Genomic DNA, 18,061 nt, shown 5'->3' on the forward strand with positions numbered 1-18,061 from the left:
TGACTATTATGACAGGGCGAATGTATTCAGTGACAACGATTTGAAAAGTGATACATCCTTTTAAAAATTTTCAATGCAAAATCGCAAAACAGTAGTCCTTCAGGAATAAAAGCACCTTTGGACTAAAAACTCAGCAGAAGGTGAAAAAATAACAGTAATGTCAGTCTTTTCTATTGTATTCTGTTTAAACCAACTTGAAAACTACAACAAGCATAATTTGAATTAAGTACATAATCAACTACTATAAGTTTAGAATAACTGAAAAGTAAAATTAAATCTTTCTTACAATTTTAACACAAGAGGCTTCATCACTAGATTTGAAAAGTGCTTCTAGCTCAAGAGCTAACAATGCTTGCATCTGGTACCTGTAATATATTTATAAACATGAAGTAAAAATAACAAAAATAAATCATAATTGGAGGGGAAAAAAGATAGAGAAAAAAGCATACTTACTCTTTAATTCTTTTATTTGCAGATTCTTCATTTTCACATGTATCATATTTTTGGTGAATTTTTAGAACTGTTGAGAAAAAGTTATCTTTCACAAACTGCTTTACATTATCCTGAAACAAATACTTATTTATGATAACAGTACAGAAATATACTATATACATAAAGCTATTTGACAGCAAAATAAATATAACATGAATAATTTTGAAAGATACTTTAAACATTTATATGCTACCTCATAAGATGAAGAATTTTCTTTCTGAAAGAAATGGGATACATTTTTTACTATTTTCTTTGCAGCCTGAAGAACAGACCCAGAAGGTTCTAGTGCTGAGCTGTAAATATTTTCCAACATAGCTTTCAAGTCAGCAGAATTCAGATCTAGAAAATAGAAAAGGAATCAACACTTTTTTTTTTTTTTTTTTTCCTTTTCTGAAAGTGATATGAATACACATGTAGCACATAGGTTAATATAATAAGGAATTTGAATAAAACTTGATTTTTCGTCTCATCAAATCAAGCATAAATCAATTTACATTTCAGTTCACATAAACTATTATAAAGCATAACACTATGTAAAATGTTTCATACTGTGTAAAATGTAACAGCATAATAACGACACCATTAAGATCAGAAAAAGTAAAAACTAAATTTTAAAATTTTACTCAAATATATTCATATCATTGTAAAAAGCATGCATTAGGAAGATGGAGACAATGAAGAAAGACGTTAACAAGGCAGGAATAAAGACTTTCTCTCTGACAAATATTTTCCAGTTGTGGATGTTAAGATTTCAAATGACAGGCATGTCACATAATATATGTACACTGCTCAAAAAAAAAAAAAAAAAAAAAAAAAAGGGACAGTGCTATATCTCCCGTTCTACTGGGCCGATTGACAAAGTTCAAACTGCGTTTTGTCTCGAAAGTGCGACTTAGGATATATATTAGATTTATATATAGCACTATTCTAACATAGGTATTTTGACACAAAATCGGACTTAGGATATATATTAGATTTATATATAGCACTATTCTAACATAGGTATTTTGACACAAAATCGGACTTTTTCTGAAATAACATACCAATTTTTTTCCATATTTCGATTCTACGACTCAAATTATGCCAGAATACCAAGTTTTGTAAAAACCGTAAGAGTAGTTTTCAAAATATTAGCTCTCAAAATTTTAGCTCCTCAATGTTAATTGAATTTGGCAAATATTTATTAATATCTCTTTTTTTATTAAACTTTTTTGATTTTTCCTTTCACATTTCGAAACTTAGGTTCATTCCAAATAAAATTTACCCATTTTTTGTGTTTTATTTTTAAAATTTCTATTTTTAAATAATTTTTATAAATTTTTCAAAAAAAAAAGTGAATTATAACCTATAAAATGTTTACCATCATCTTAAAGTAGGTGTATTTTTAAGCATATCTGCAAAAAATGAGACTTTTTTTATTCAAAATTTTCTAAGATATACACGAATTTACATATTTTCGCGTTTTGAAATTTGGCATCTTTTTTTTTGAGCGATAATAACGCCAAATGTGGTTTATGGATTTTTGTTACAGTGAATTGCCACAGCTATTTTTAACCTTAAATTTCAAGTAAAATTTTACGGAGAATTAATAATATGCTATTGTTTCTCTCAAAGATGCATAATAAATATTTATTAATACTATATGAAAAGTTATTTTTTTTTAAATTATAGATGATATTATTCAAATTTTTAACTATTTTTTTAATTTCTATCTTTCTTCCTTTTTTTAAAAAAAATAAGAGTAAATTTTTGTAAGAGTAAATTTTTACCTTCAGTGTTTTATCGTCTGTTACTTTACTTTAACTTCGCTTAATTCGAATTGTCTAAAACTGAGAATTTTCATTTGATGTTTATTTGAATTTTATGAAAATATTTTATGACATTAACTGCATAATTTATTTCTAAACAAACTGTTGCTTATGAAGTGGCTGAAAGAGCGGCTGATACTATCATCCATATTTTTAAATCACAGTGTATTTTTATAGAAATATAAGATTTAGAATAATCATTTTTATAAAAGTCAAATTATGATATAAACATACAACCCTCTAGAGACTGAATTAATGGAAGTTCAATGGTTATGTAGAAATGATTTGCAGTTATTTAATGGCTGGATAAGTCAGCAGGTTCTGTGGACAATCCTTAAAATTCTAATTTAGAATGTAATTGTCAAGAACTGAATCCTGATCATCAGTAGTATAATAAGTAATTATTACGGTTATTAATAAATCCTTCTTATAAAGTAACTGCAAATATTTCAAAAAACTTTCTGTCTGAATGCAAATATTTTTAATTTTATATTAATCAAGATTGCACACGATATTATTTATTTACACTTCAATTTTTACCGTCAACTCTAGTAGAAGTTACAAATCAATTATATTTAATTAAGGATTGAATTGGATTGGATGGATTATTTAATTATGGCAAAGCACACGAGGGCTATCTGCCTAAAGGGAGGGATGCTTTCGTGGAGGACTTTCTAAGGGAAACTGTCTGGTAGACACGTTACGCATGGGGAAATCCACGAAAACGCCCATGCAGCCAGCCCGTTAGCGGGATTCGAACCTCAGACCGAACTACCAGTGTTCAGCGTCTTTACCACTCGGCCGCTGGTGGGCTATTTAATTAAGGAATGACTATCTAAGTTTAGAAACAGGGTACCGTAACAGCAATTCAATTATTGGCGCCGTATCTTTCATGTTACTCCCGATTGGCAAGCTACATGATTTTTAATGAGTATTCGAGTTTTGCTAGTAACATCACTTGGAAATCGCGCCTTTAACTAAGTTAGTTGGTTATTTGAACATAGAAACAACATGGGAGCTATTTGATTAAGATGCTTTCATAGAGAAACTTTGTAAGGAGAACATAGAAAACTATGAAAACCAACCATGCAGCCTGGGTTAGATGTCGCAACAAACAATTAGTATTTAACAATCTTCAAATGCTAGGCAGCTGATGAGGCTCCAAGTAAATCTCCAATTTAATATTTTATTTGTAAATATTTAAAAAATATTGTTGTATTCTTAGACGCAAAAAGCAGAATTTAAGTTTTGTTAATTCGTTAGTTAACTGCCAAGCCGTAGTGCAAATGAATATTCAATTTCTTTTGCAATAATTGTATTCACTTAATATTCTTGGAATATGAGCTAAAGAAGGTATGTTCTCGCAAGATTAAAGAAGTGTTTAAATCCAGTGATATTAGATTTGTCTTACAAGCTCAGGATCAAAACTATTCTGCAATTACCGAGTAGTTGACTTGTAAATGGCTCTGAATTAAGCAGATGACTTTTAATCTTATGTTATTCAGTCAGAAAACGTATTCCAAATCTTTTCATTATTCAATAACCAGTCGAAGAACCGCTTGTGTTCCGAAAATAAGTATGTGTACTCAATCGTCCTGCATGTTCTTCAAATTTGTCTTCTTGTGATTTTTTTTTCTTTTCCAAAAACTAAAGTTGCCTCTCAAAGGAAAGTTTTTTGACATTGAAGAGACAAAAGGAGTATGACATCTAATTTTAGAGGCATGTCAAAAACAGATCTCTACAAGCCTTCTCTTCCATTACATGTTGTGCAGTCAGACAAAACGTTGCATCAGTGCAAATTCTATAATCTATTTTTATTACACTCTGATTACATTATTAACATACAGTGAATATGTACTAAATCTTTTACTTCAGCTTAAGTAATTCGGAATTTTTGACGGAATTGTTGTCGGAACTAAAACTTAGAAGATAAGTCAAATTAAATATTTCGATAACCCAATAAATTCAAGGTCGAAGTTTCAATATTTGATTTTCGGAGGGAGGGGAAATTTTTTCAGTTTTGGTCCATTACCCTAAGTATATTTTCTTCGATTCTTTATTTTTCCATAAAAGCAAAAAATTTACGCATGATATACACATAACGCATAGCTTCAAATTAAAATTTAATAATAAACAGAGTAGTTATAATTAAAGTTCCACACTGAAACTGTCATAAAAGGAAAACTACTGGATCAAATGTTATCAAATTTGGTAATCGTGTAAAGGAGGTCATGGGAATTTATTTTCCGCAAAAAGAGGAAGTTCGAAACCTCACCACCAGGGCAAAATGGCGCTGTATACAATATTGTTAAACAAAATATGGGTCGGAATCTAACTTAACCTTTTGTTACACGAGTTTAATATGTTGTATACCCTTAAGAAACTTTGAATTAAGCAATATATCATTTAAAGGCGTTAAATTCGATAAACGTCGAGTGTGCCATCCATGTAAGTGAGAATTTCGTCCGTGAAAACCACGAATTAGCGATTAGAAAATGTGAGATCGCAAATCACTCGCACGAGTGCGAACAATCTGGAAATCGTTTTCTGACAGATCGCTAATTTGTAATTTTTGAACCCTGAATTCGGCCCTAAAACATGAAGACACTGATTCAAAACGCTTTTAATCGATTTGGGCGAAAGAAGTCCCTCATGCTATCTACCTAGTTCCATTGCATTCTCCTACTGCATTCGATTGCATAGCAGTCATTCCACACCGTTTAGTGTTGAATGACAGCTAGTTTTATAATTGAACCATTTTTCTCTGAAGAGCAGTCGACAGCTGGACTACTGTGATTGCAGCTCACTTAGAGTCAATGTTAAAATGTTTTGTGATACATGAACTGCAGTAATGTGGCATTTTAGATGCTACGATTTTTACGCAGAGCTGGGCCTAACCTCACGTGTGTCGCACAGTTACTTAGACAACATTTCACGAATGAACGTCTTATAGGCCAACACTTCCCCTCTTCCCACCAGACCTTAACCTCTGTGACTTTTGGCTATGGGGTTATCTCAAAAGCACTGTTTATGGTGATAATCTAAACAATTTGGCAGAAATGAAAAATGTGATACACTGACATGTCCATAACATTCCTCCTGATATGCTAAGAGCTGCTGTTGAGAATGCAGTAAAAGGATTTAACTTGCTTTCGGAAAATGCTGGACGCTAAATTGAGCATGCTTTGTAACACGTTTTGGAAACTATTAAACACATTTTAAACAGATGTTTTCATGTCTTATTTCATTTAACAATATTGTATACAGCGCTATTTTTGCCCTGGTGGTGAATTTTTGAACTCTTTTTTTTTTTTTTTTTTTTTCCGCGGAAAATAAATTCCTATAACCTCCTTTACACGATTCCCAAGTTTGATAACATTTGGTCTGGTAGTTTTCCTTTTATGACCATTTCAAATTGGAATTTTAATTATAACCACCATGTAAATTTAAAAGTTTGACAGTTTGGTTCATGTCCCAGCTTTAAAAATATATATATAAATATAATCTTTTATATTAATCCTCTTAATTTTTTTCTCGCGTTATAGATTGTATAAAAAAAAATGATCTTTAATATGATTTAGATCGTTTCAGCCGATATAAAAATCGGGTTACTCGGTGGTACAGAATAAACCCTGCTGGACTGTTTTATTTCTTTGTCATTTAGCAAAAATATTTTAATTAAAATATTTATCCTTTGGACTTCGCTTTAAACTTTATTTATAGTTAAAATGACTAGAAAATGAAAAGCTGTCTTTGGCTGAAACGCAATTCATGTAATTCATATTTTAAAAAATTAAAAAGAAGAATGCAAAGTTTATGGGAGTCTAGCAATCGAAAAATCTAAATTTTCTTGTGTGAGCACTGAAAATAACTGTAGAAGGAAAGAAGAAAATTAGGGAGAAAAGTAAGCAAAAATTTGCTGGGAAATTTGGCTGTCAGACATACCAAGATGTTTCAAAAAGTTGAACGCTTTTGAATATACTTTCAGTATACTTCAAAGAATTTAGGTGCTCAAAGAGAAAACACTTAGACTTGTACACCAGCAAATACCATCAAATGAGTTTGTGTTAACAGAAAAGATAAAAATGATATCATTGCAGATTAAAGTGAAGAGTGACTGGTTTTAGACTATATTGTTGTATAAATTTAAATTACGTTATAGAACATCATATCGTATCATAAATGGAGAATCCCAGGATTTTCTCATTCGAATTATTTGAAGATTCAGGAGTTTATCCAGTGATGTATGTGGATGTAACCTAAAGAGGTTTTTTTTTCCTCCTGGTGAAACAGCAACCGAGCGGTAAAGTCGCTGAACGCTGGTAGTTCGGTCCGAGGTTCGAACCCCGCGAACGGGCTGGCTGCATGGGCGTTTTAGTGGTTTTCCCCATGTGTAACGTGTATGCGAGCCAGTTTCCCTTAGAAAGTCCTCCACGAAGGCATCCCTCCCCATAGGCAGATAGCCCTAGTGTGCTTTGCCCTAATTAAATAAACCAAAACCTCTTGATGAAACCAGTCTTTCCTTTCATCTCATACCTTCAAAATGTTTAGCCTCTAAAGACTGATAAAGGCTCTGACCAAATATTGATGAAATGGATTGAATTGGATTGTTAAGTTACGTCAAAGCAGGGCTATCTGCCTAAAAAGAAGGATGCCTTTGTGAAGAACTTTCTAAGGGAAACCAGTTGGCATACACGATACACATGAGAAAATCCATGAAAACGCCCATGCAACCAGCCCGTTTACCGGGATTCGAACCCCGGAGTGAACTACCAGTGTTCAGAGACTTTACCGCTCAGCCGTTTATGGGCCTTTATGAAATGGAAGGCGATAACTTTATTTAAAATGATTGTCAGAAATATCAAGATATTTCGAAAAGTTGGATGCTTTTTAATATACTTGCAGAATGCCTAAAGAAAAAAAGCAAGAATAAAGTATAATGCCTGAAGAAAAAGAGAAGAAAAAATAAATGTTTGGGTAAAATTTAGTATTTGTATTTTTTTTTTTTTTTAAATTTAAAACTTTTTAATCTTATGATATTTGATATTTACGATTTCAAAAATAAAATATTTGACTAAAATATGAATAACATTTAAGAAACCAAATGTAGGATAAAACTGTGTAAAGCAATGGGCACAATGATAAAACTGTTTAAAGCAGTGTATGCAAGTCATCCTAAGTTAAAATGTCGGTTATACATCTCTCCTATTTATATATATCTTTTCTGAACGGAACATTGAAAGGCGTGTTAACTGTGCTTATTATGTATTTTCTCTTTTAATAAATGCAGTTTTCAAACGCATTGTAGTCTGGGTTACAAAGTATTCCTCCGAAAGAAACGCAATTCAAATAAATAAAATCAAATTCTGAAAAATTTATATTAACAAATATATTTAAAATGCTCAGTTCGAAGAAATAAATAGAAAATTTTAAAACAATTATCTGAAGAGACAATGCAACACAAACAATTAAAATAAAAGTATAAGAATTTAAAAAATAGCTAAAATAATAACTATGACAAAAAATATATATAAAGAAAACTATTTGAAAAAAAAAAAAATAAATAAATGCTGCACCTTTATTTACGCAGTTTGAATAGGTAAATAGAAATTTTTAAAACAGTTATTCGAAAAAACCATGCAACTTAAATAATTAAAATGAAATTCGAAAAAGAATTACTTAAAATAATAAGTTATAATTAAAAATATAATATAAAGAATATTATTTGGAAAAAAGGAACGATGGTGACTTTTTTTCCTCTCACCGGAAAGGAAACTAGGTTGCCATATATTAAGAAGTTCGCCAAGTGAAGTATTCTTGGCGCAAACTGACAAAAAAGTGCCAACATAAATTTGTGAATTTCTCCGTAAATTTCGCTTCAAATTTTACAAAATTTCATATTTAGGCGTAATTTGAGTCGTAGAATCGAAATATGTAAAAAAATTGGTATGTTATTTCAGAAAAAGTCCTATTTTGTGTCAAAATACCTATGTTAGAATAGTGCTATATATAAATCTAATATATATCCTAAGTCGCGCTTTCGAGACATGAAGAATGCAATTTGAATTTTGTCAATCGGCCCAGTAGATCGGGAGATATAGGATTGTCCCATTTTTTTTTTTTTTTTGAGCAGTGTACCTCAACAAAGTATGCTCAAACTGTTTCAAACAAATAATAAAAAAAAAAAAGTGCTGGTCAAGTATTTTTACTATAAACTAAGTAATATTCACTTTCAAAATCAGGAATCATTTAGTCTCGAAATCAGACACAGTCAAACCGAAGTTAATTTTAACTATTACTAATAACTGTTAGATAATATATATATGATTGTACAAGTATATACTCAATTGTTATGCAAATGCTGTAAAGAATTATCGTAATACTGCAAAGTGTAGGCACTCAGATGAACATGGTTTGTTTCAAAACAATAGATACAGAAATTTAGAGTCATAAATGAAAAGTCACGAAGTTATGTATAACTTAAATGACAGTTTTAATTCTACTGGTTTATGTACCTGTGTAATCTTCTGGAGATCCATCTTTAATACTCATTTCCTCAGAAAGTACATCTGATTGTTCGCAGGAAATTGCAGAATCTAAATATTTGAAAAACAGTTTACAAATGATACTGCCTAATTTTCATATCAGCTGCATCTTCACTTTAAGTAAAATATTAAAACATGACCAATACAAAGCATATATATTTATTAACATTAGTAATATATTGTTATGTATTATAAGACAACTGCAATACAATCTGCTCTTTGCAATCTTCTATTGTCAGGGCACTACAATGTATACAACTAACAATAAGTAACACAACAAAAGTTCAGTTACATATTATTGGCATGAATGAATGAATAAATAATTCCAGTCATAGTGTCTGATTTAAGACTTTAGTCTTAAGAAGCATATTTTGAATATAAATTATACAGTAAAATGAGTGTAATGAGTGCCTCTTCTTGATCGCATTTGAGATTTTTCTACATCTATATAACAATTAATATCAATGGAGGATAGAAGTGGCAGGCATCACCAAGTTGGCAGAAAAGAAGGTAGAGAAAGAATGTAACGTGTTCAAAATGAAAATCGGGTTCAGAATGAACCAGCTGTGAGTCAGCTTAATTTTGATCGATTGTTTGAGTTTCAATTTGCAAAATTTAAAATTACCATTGGCTGAAGCATAACGTAACTGCCTACATCATTAGCATTGTGTCGGAATCATGTGAAAAGGAAGCAATTTATTAGAAGAAGTTACTACTTTTTGGATGGAAGGAGGAAATAAGTTAATTAACCATTTGACTGCTACGCGGTGCTAAAGCACTGCGTTCATTTGACTTGAAAACTGTGAAGCAGCGTGTCTTTGTTGCTCCGTGAGTGTGAATGTAGTCTGAACTCACACGTACTTTGTACCACGAGTGCATTCTAAGATAACTTTTTACCATTTTTATATATTTAAAAAAATAACAATGCAGAATTGCTTAGCAGTCAAATGGTTAAAATGCAAAATATGCTGGATATTGCAAATTATGCTGCTTGTCACCTTTTTTATTATACATACATGGCACGGTTCGGTTAGGAGTCATTCTTCTTAACTACATTCTCAAGAGAATAGTTAAAACATAAACACATATTCTTATGGAAGAAAAATTATTACTGAAGTTTGTGCCTCTCAGTAATATCAATTCACTGCGAAAAAATGGATAGTTACATATTTAGAATATTCCATTATATGATTGTTCTTTTACACAGCTGCTAAGCAATTCAGGAGAAATATAAATGGATAGCTAATGTTTTAGATAATTATTTGTTTTAATTTAGTTCCATTCTTAAATTATAGTTATATATTGGTTATACCAATTACATACACATTTCTAGAAAATACAGAAAATATAAAAAACCGAGAACTATTGAGACAGATAATTAAGGTTTAAACAAACTGACAGAAGGTCAATGGCTGTGCAAATTGCAGCCTGTTACAAAGAGCCCCAAGCAACTATTTAGTAACCCTCTTAAAAGGTATTTAATAATTTCAGATACCAAAATTCTTACAGAGTTTATGATGAAACGTTGCTGGTTACAATTATCATTCTCCAGCTGCAATTCACAATACAGCAATAATAAACTATTACAGTCAAAAGTCTTTAATCCGGACTCGTCGGGACTTCGGCGATTCCGGATTATCGATTTTTCTGGATTATAGATCATCAGTTTAAATCTGGTAAGATGGCGTGCAGAAATTATAAAATTAAAAATATGAAACCGTAATTTATAAAATAATGAGCAATTATGATCTAAAGGGTATCAAAATTTACCAAAAAAGAAGCCTAATATTTATTTGTTTACTTTATTAAACATTTCTTTCAACGCGCGGATGCGTAAAGCATACCTTACGCATAGCCGAAATTAGAAAATTGCAACCAGAAAACTATTTGATTTGTATTCATGATATTTATAATGACGAGGAATTTGATTTAAATTATATCAAAGATGGAGTACACCGAAATTAAATACTACATTTAGTAAGGAATTATAAGCCGAATAAAATAAAAACATCTGCCCTGAAGATAACGATAGTGTTGACAAATCACCTTCCAGTTCATTGCGCGCCGCGACGTCCCCCCCTCCCCCCCGCGCAGAGCAGCGTGAAATTGATAAACAGATTTCGGAACGGTTAGATAAACAAAGAATATGCCTTTATCCATTTTTTGTAGCAATTCGTTTTTTGTTTGATGGACATCGAAACATACTTTCGTTTTCTAGATCCTTTGGGAGCTCCAGCATCGGAAATTCTATTTGACATAATCGAAAGTTCAAGCTTACTTTTAGAAAATTGCTCTTACAGTCTGCAAAAAATAATAAGCCGGATCCAATTCGAAGATTAAAGAACAACGCAATCATCAACATTAACTGAAATAGATAATTAGATAATTTTAGCTTATACCGTCCGATATATATTTAACGCGCACGCGAAAACGTATTCTGCACTTGCGCAGACGCATATGCGCAGTGGTAAATGTCTTGCGCGCACGAGTAAAATGCCTATGCGCATGCGTCAATGCGGCGCACGCGCAGAAAGATTTTAGCTTTGAGGTCCGGATTATAGATCATTCCGGATTATGGGTGTCCGAATTAACGACTTTTGACTGTATTATGAATTTTTGTATATGTAAATAATTTTGTGAAATTATACTTTTTTGGGGGTATAATATAACATAAAAATCTAGCGAAGCTTTGCCAGAAAAATAAGAATACAGGGGAAATTCTATTCAACATTGAATTAATGGTTATCTCACTAAATTGGCGAGATATTGGCAAGTTGACAGTTTTGGCAATTTTTGTTCCTAAATTTGGCAAGAAACTTCCAAATTCGCAAAACTTGGCAATATTATGGCCCGCTTCCTATATAATTGTGATAGGTTATGTAATTGAGTAACTGCATTTGTTTCTATACATAGCTGTAATTGTATTTGGCTTTCATATGGCTTCCAGCAATTTTGAGAAGTGGAAAGTACTCTCGATTTCTCTGTGGCTGGGGGGAACTATGCAAGACCATGAACAGCAACAGTTTCGGAGTTGTTGTTCTTTAGTTCAGCATTAATTCAGAGTATTTAAACATCTCAGTATGAGCTTAGCTCTTTAGATGTGCTTTACGCTGCATTTTATTTAATGTTCTTATTAGCTTGAAGTGAAACTAGTGATTGTACTCTGTGATACTGTGAAGAGCTATGTGAGTATTTCTGAGGAAAGTTCCAAAACAGAAGTTTTTTTTTTTTTTTTTTAAATTAAATTATATCAAGATACCATCAGTTCTATGTGCATTCAATCTATTATGAACCCATATGCACATAGCTATATTTATAGATAGCAGTAGTGCATTCACATATAAATCTTGTTTCTGTTACGAAATTATGAACTTCAGATCATTTTTCTGTATTCCCAAATAATTATATAAATAAATTTAAAAACATAAATTACTATTCAGAGATGATCAGCATTTATTTTAAATATACTGTTAATTTGATTTTATGAAGCAGGTAAAAGTTTTGTAGTCCCACACATTCTGCCTAGCACTTTGTATAATGTTTATCATATTTATGTGAATTACAGTCAAGAACTTTCAAATAATACCCTGTACCATTAAAGTAGATCTGTATCTCCTTCCATCTAAATTCAACAGAATGTTTACTAGTTTTCTGTCATTTACTTCATATGATTACATAAAATTCTTGAATGCTTCTATACTAATTGATAGCAAAAAAACTAAGCTTTTTAATATATGTCTTTTTTTTCCCTCCACTTCTTGAACTATTAAAATTTAATTTTATATTAGACAACACATTTAGATGCTAAAGAAGATATATTTCAAAATCTAATATTGTAGTAATTTGTACAAACACAGCTGATGCTCTTTATTATTTAAATCTCTATTGGTTCTTAACCTTTATTTCTTCCAGAAAAAGATATAGCAGATGGTTGCTATGGTGAAGATGGATTTTTATATACTTCCATCCGTTTCAGACTTCTACACCAGTTGTAAGTGATGGAATGATCAGTCTAACATTATATGCAGTATTGACCATACTTGGGATTATTTGTCTGCATTTTTGTTTTTGTATATTTGTATAGTTATTTATTATGAGTACTTTAAAATTTTTATTTGCAACCCCTTATTAGGTTAATATGTGTTCAATTAATATATTATTTTGTAGACAGTTAAGTATAGCCACAGAAATAAGCTGAAGATGGTGAAGCCTTGATAATGATTTTTGAAGCTAAGTTAGAAATATTTTAGAAGTTCTTAAATTCAATGTTTTAGAAGTGATTTTCTTAGCAGGTTCCTGTAATAACTTCTCTTCTCCTTGGCCAATGATATAAACATCAGGCTGCCAAGAGTCACCAGCTCAGTTCAGTGTCTGTTGCAGAATGTTATGCTACTGAGCTATAATTTGCTGTCAGAGCAATTTTGGATTCTGTGATATTCCTCACATGTTAAAGATAATTTTAGTTTACCTTTACATTCTCCTTGAACCAATTTAGCTATTTATTTGAAATGCAAAAACTGTTATTTGCTTTAACATGAAACAAAGTTTTGTTATTCATTTGTCATGGTTATTTAGAGAAGCCTTGATCAACCCAAAAGATGGAAAAATACTGCATGAGTTTGTATAAATTAAAGTATAAACACAAATTAAAAAAAAAAAAATGCTATACATGAATAAAGTTCTAAAAATAGTATTAGTCATTTGTAAACAGAGGATAAATTTACTTACTCTTGCTTATGTAATTACAGAAAAGTAGATTTATAATGTATCAATAAAAATACTATTAAATAAATAAATAAAACTGCTTATATTTAAATATGCCAGTCTGTAGATTTAAGATCTATTTCTTTCAAAGTGTCATTATTATGAAATAAAAATTATTTACCTGGTGAAATCTTGGGAGTACTTTTCTTTTCATTTAGTTTACGATTTTTAAGTGTTTGTTGTAGCATTTTATGGAAAGTCTGTATTTTACATTTGCTGTAAAAGGGAAAAAGTGAATATTAAATTAAAATTAAAGTTACTTTGCATATTATGTAAATACTAAAAAAATATGAATTTAAACATTTATACATGCACTATGATTTTGAAATTTTCAAGAAAATCATTCTATCCTCATTTTGTTAAAATACATTTTACAGAAACAAAATTGTTTATAAAAGATGCAAATAATTTGGTATACTTTAATATACTAAGATGCTGAATAATAAACAAATAACACGATTGAAGAGATGAAAATTTCATGACATATAAATGCGTGTATCCAATAAACTAAACAAATTATGTAGTCTTGATTGCTTTATGAAAATATTGATAACAGAGAAATTTCCATACTGCTTTATAACAGATGTAATGCAGGTAAATATTAGCATTACATAAATAGAAATCTACCCACCTATATTTTAGAGAAAGAAAACAAATTATTATTCAGTAAAAAGAAAAGCAATCATTTCGAATAGCCATTCTGCCCTCATACCCCCACCCACTTTTTTTAAAGCAAATTTTGTTTTAGAAAAGTACACTGTCTTTAAATTCAAGAATTTTTCTCATGAAAATATACTAGCATATCACATTAGTTCTATAGTGGTATTTTAGCAGTAACATAAAGTTATGTCTTGGAAACAACATTCATTATTTAGAATAGTTTTCATCTGAGGCAACAAATATTTAATATTCTAAACTAAGTTTTAAAAACTATTTATTTTATAACAGCATAAAATTATCTGTGTAGATATTCATAAGCCATACAGTTAAATATTTACATGAATAACTTTAATCTATGAAATTTATCAAAAACTGGCCTTCTAGTGCTCAGTTTATCTATAGTACTTGGTATTCTGTGTTAAATATAAGCTACCAAATGTTATTATCATAGATATCTGCATTTTATTGAATGTTATTATTCTGTCACTATTTTTCCCTTCAGATATTTCAAACAAATGTTAATAAAATGCAATCTATAATAATCAGAGAGTTTACCTGTGTGTATGTGTACTGCATAGCATACAGATGGATAGGCCTACAGCTAATGAAATTTGCTGCACATGTTGCTTGGATGGTAAAGATATGCACTTCAAAGTGCGTTTTTCAGAATTTCATGCAGATTTAATTATTTGATACTGAAAGCATTGATTTGTTGATTTTTAAAAAATATTTTTTTAAACAACCAAATAATCACAGAATATCACTGTTTGCATAATCAAATAAAGTGAGAAAAAATTATCATATAAGCAAAATTTATTAAAATCTCTAATGTAATTCAATGAATTTTCAAGATTTTACCAGTTTTTTTTATGGTTATATCTTTATTAACTTTAAATTTCCATATAAAAAATACATATTTTATATCATCTTGAAATTTCCACATACTATAACACCAACTTTTTACTAGCTTTTGAAATAAAAATGATCTAAAAACTAACAAAATTTGGTATGCTCTTTTGAGGTTAAAGGTTGGAAAAAGAAGCTAGAGAGGTAACCAAAGATTAAAACTTTGCAGTCAGTCATGCATTGGAATTGGCATCAGTGCGGAGAAGTGGCAAATGCAGATAAACAGGCAGCACCTTCTTTCCCCCGAGACACTAAAGGCTACGATAAAGGAAGATGACTATAGCTGCCAAACCATGTTTAACATGATCAGAGCTTTAACATTCTAGAAGAAGATGCCTATAGAAATTTAAAGGCACACAAAGGGAGAAGAAAAAAAAAAAAAAAAAAAAAACCCACCTTTCTATGCTTTTAAGGTTTCCTAACACTGGTTGACAGTGATGATTGGTACAAATGGGTTGGCATTTGCAAGCTGAAAGCTCTTTTAATTTATCACTCAGAAAATCCTATTTAAGGCTTATTACACGAGACAGTCTGAATAATTCAGAGCTGCCAACTTCAAAATTTTAAAAGCCAGCTTTTTTTTGTTAAACATAAAAGTTAAGACAGCCGGTTTGAAAGGAACTGACTTTAATTCACTTTATATGTGCTAACTAAATTCATTCTTAATTTTCTTATACTTTATTAAGAAGATCTTGTAGAGTGGAGAAAAGCTTTTATTTATCAAAGTATTTCTAAATATGATGAGAATAAAATTAATAATGAATGTACACAGTATTTGTACAAAGCAAAATTAAATGCAAATATTAACTGATTAAACATTGCTTGAATCTTCCTGTAAATAACTACAAGCATTTACAGTAGATTATGACATATCAGATCCAATGAAATTTAATAAAAAAAATTTAATAAAACAAAGATAATTAAAACGCAATAAGAAAAATATACAATTCAGAAGAAATAAAATTTAATAAAAAGAATTTTTCTGAAAATCATTAGAGATAGGAGAATGAAATTTGCTTGTTTTAAGTTTTGCTAATTCAATAAATTTTACTGGGAAACATTTTCCTAAGTTAAGGCTAATTTGAACCCAGTTCAGGAATCTTGGAATGAAATTTATTCCAAAACCTTGAATGGCATCTAGAAGAAAATTTATCCATTTTTTTATCAGAACAAAATTAAAACAATTTCAGGGAATGATCAAGACACACAGGAAACAATCTGTCAAGACTGACAATCTTGTCAAGCAATTTAATATGAAAGTTGACACTGATGATGTCAATGAGTTGGTGAACTGATATAGTGAGAAACTAAGTTCATAGAAACGCATGAGCAAATTGCTACTGAAAAAAGATGACTCACTCACCAACCAGATGTACTAGAAAGATCTGGCTAATTTGAACCCAGTTCAGAAAGATCTGGTTGGTTTTGGGGTAAATTTCACTAGAAAAGGGCACAACTGAAAGCTTGACAAAATTCTCAGCTCAGCTAAAGAAGGGTAAAAATTTTTTGGAGAATATAGACTTTAATGAAGCAAGCATTCTAATTATAAGGCAAGGCATAAAAAAAGTATTATCCTGCTATGAAGAAATTTTTAGCAATAAAAATGTGAACGAGTTTTCAGAATAGTTTGTTAAACATTATGAAGACATTTGCACCAAAACACTTCTGTTTATGCAGCTCATTTATTTAATACTATTTTGCATTGAAATGTGTGAAAACAGCATTATTTATTATATACTTTTCTCCTTGGCACATGCTTTTCATTGATCCCATAACTTTGGAATATTACTACAGTCAAAAGTCTTTAATCCGGACGTCCACAATCCGGAATGATCTATAATCCGGACCTCAAAGCTACAAACTTTCTGTGAATGCATAAACGCATAATGCGGGGGGGGGGAGTCACGGCGCGCAATGAACTGGAAGTTGGTCTGTCGGCACTATCCTCATCTTCAGGGCAGATGTTTTTATTTTATTCTGCTTATAATTCCTTACTAAATGTAGTGTCTCATCTCGATGTACTCCAATATGGTTTAAATCAATTTTCTCGTTATTACATACTTGCCAACCTATGACACTCAAAAATCAGGAGATTTTTCACAATGTTAAAAAGACTTTTTAAATGATAAAAATATAGTTTTTAATAATGAATTAACTTTAAATAGTAACTAATTCTTGAATGCAAGCAACACAGAAATACCTTACCATACCTGCCAACCTCTAAAGATAAAAATTCAGAAGAACACGAAGAATTAATATCATGCTTTGATATTAAAAAAATAACAATTTATACAAATAGAAAAAAGAAAATTGTACTTACATTAGTAAATCTCAATTAAGTAGTAACTAAAAAATTTATTAGGAAATATAAAACAAGAACTTAATGTTACACAAAAAAATTATTGCAGTGAATTTAGAGTGCATTTTTTGGCTTTAGCCAAAAATTCTTTGGAAAATTTCCTGTCATAACAATTAGTTTCCTCATAACATTTAGCAATTAAAATGTTTTCTAGAGTTTTTGGTGAAATTGAAGAACGAAAAATAGTTTTGTTTTTCTTCACAACACTGAAGACTCTCTTGCACTTAGCGTTACCGTGTGGAATTATGAGAATGTGACAATCCACACTCGCTGAGTCTGAGCTGAGTAATTCCCTTGCTGCTGAAGCGAACGCGAAAAAAATAATCTGGCGCCCACAAAGAAAAGAGTGGGAGAAACAAGTTCAGCGTATTGGATTGGCTGGTTAAGCGGCGAGTTGGGAGAAACCGCTGGTTACTGGATTCGAAGTAGTCGGTAGTTGGCGGTAAAACGCGAAACAATTGGCGAAAATCGCTGAATTGGCGAAAAATTATAAAATTTCGACAAAAATCACTAAAAACACTTGAAAA

General features: G+C 30.6%; 1 protein-coding gene across 1 annotated transcript in view; it reads right to left on the bottom strand.

Moving 5' to 3' along the window:
- The window catches only part of LOC118186665 (uncharacterized), a 90,488-nt gene that overhangs the window by 25,911 nt on the left and 46,516 nt on the right, over positions 1 to 18,061 (bottom strand). Inside the window, exons 6-10 of the mRNA XM_085816007.1 lie at positions 13,731 to 13,825; positions 8,816 to 8,896; positions 686 to 831; positions 454 to 563; positions 287 to 365 (exon numbers count right to left, since the gene is read on the bottom strand). Of these exons, the coding sequence (XP_085672133.1) occupies positions 287 to 365; positions 454 to 563; positions 686 to 831; positions 8,816 to 8,896; positions 13,731 to 13,825 (511 nt within the window). The remainder of the gene's footprint in view (positions 1 to 286; positions 366 to 453; positions 564 to 685; positions 832 to 8,815; positions 8,897 to 13,730; positions 13,826 to 18,061) is intronic.

This window comes from Stegodyphus dumicola, chromosome 4 (genome assembly GCF_044657685.1).
Source record: "Stegodyphus dumicola isolate Sdum_Otavi_A_Nest chromosome 4, ASM4465768v1".
Taxonomy (NCBI): Eukaryota; Metazoa; Arthropoda; class Arachnida; order Araneae; family Eresidae; genus Stegodyphus; species Stegodyphus dumicola.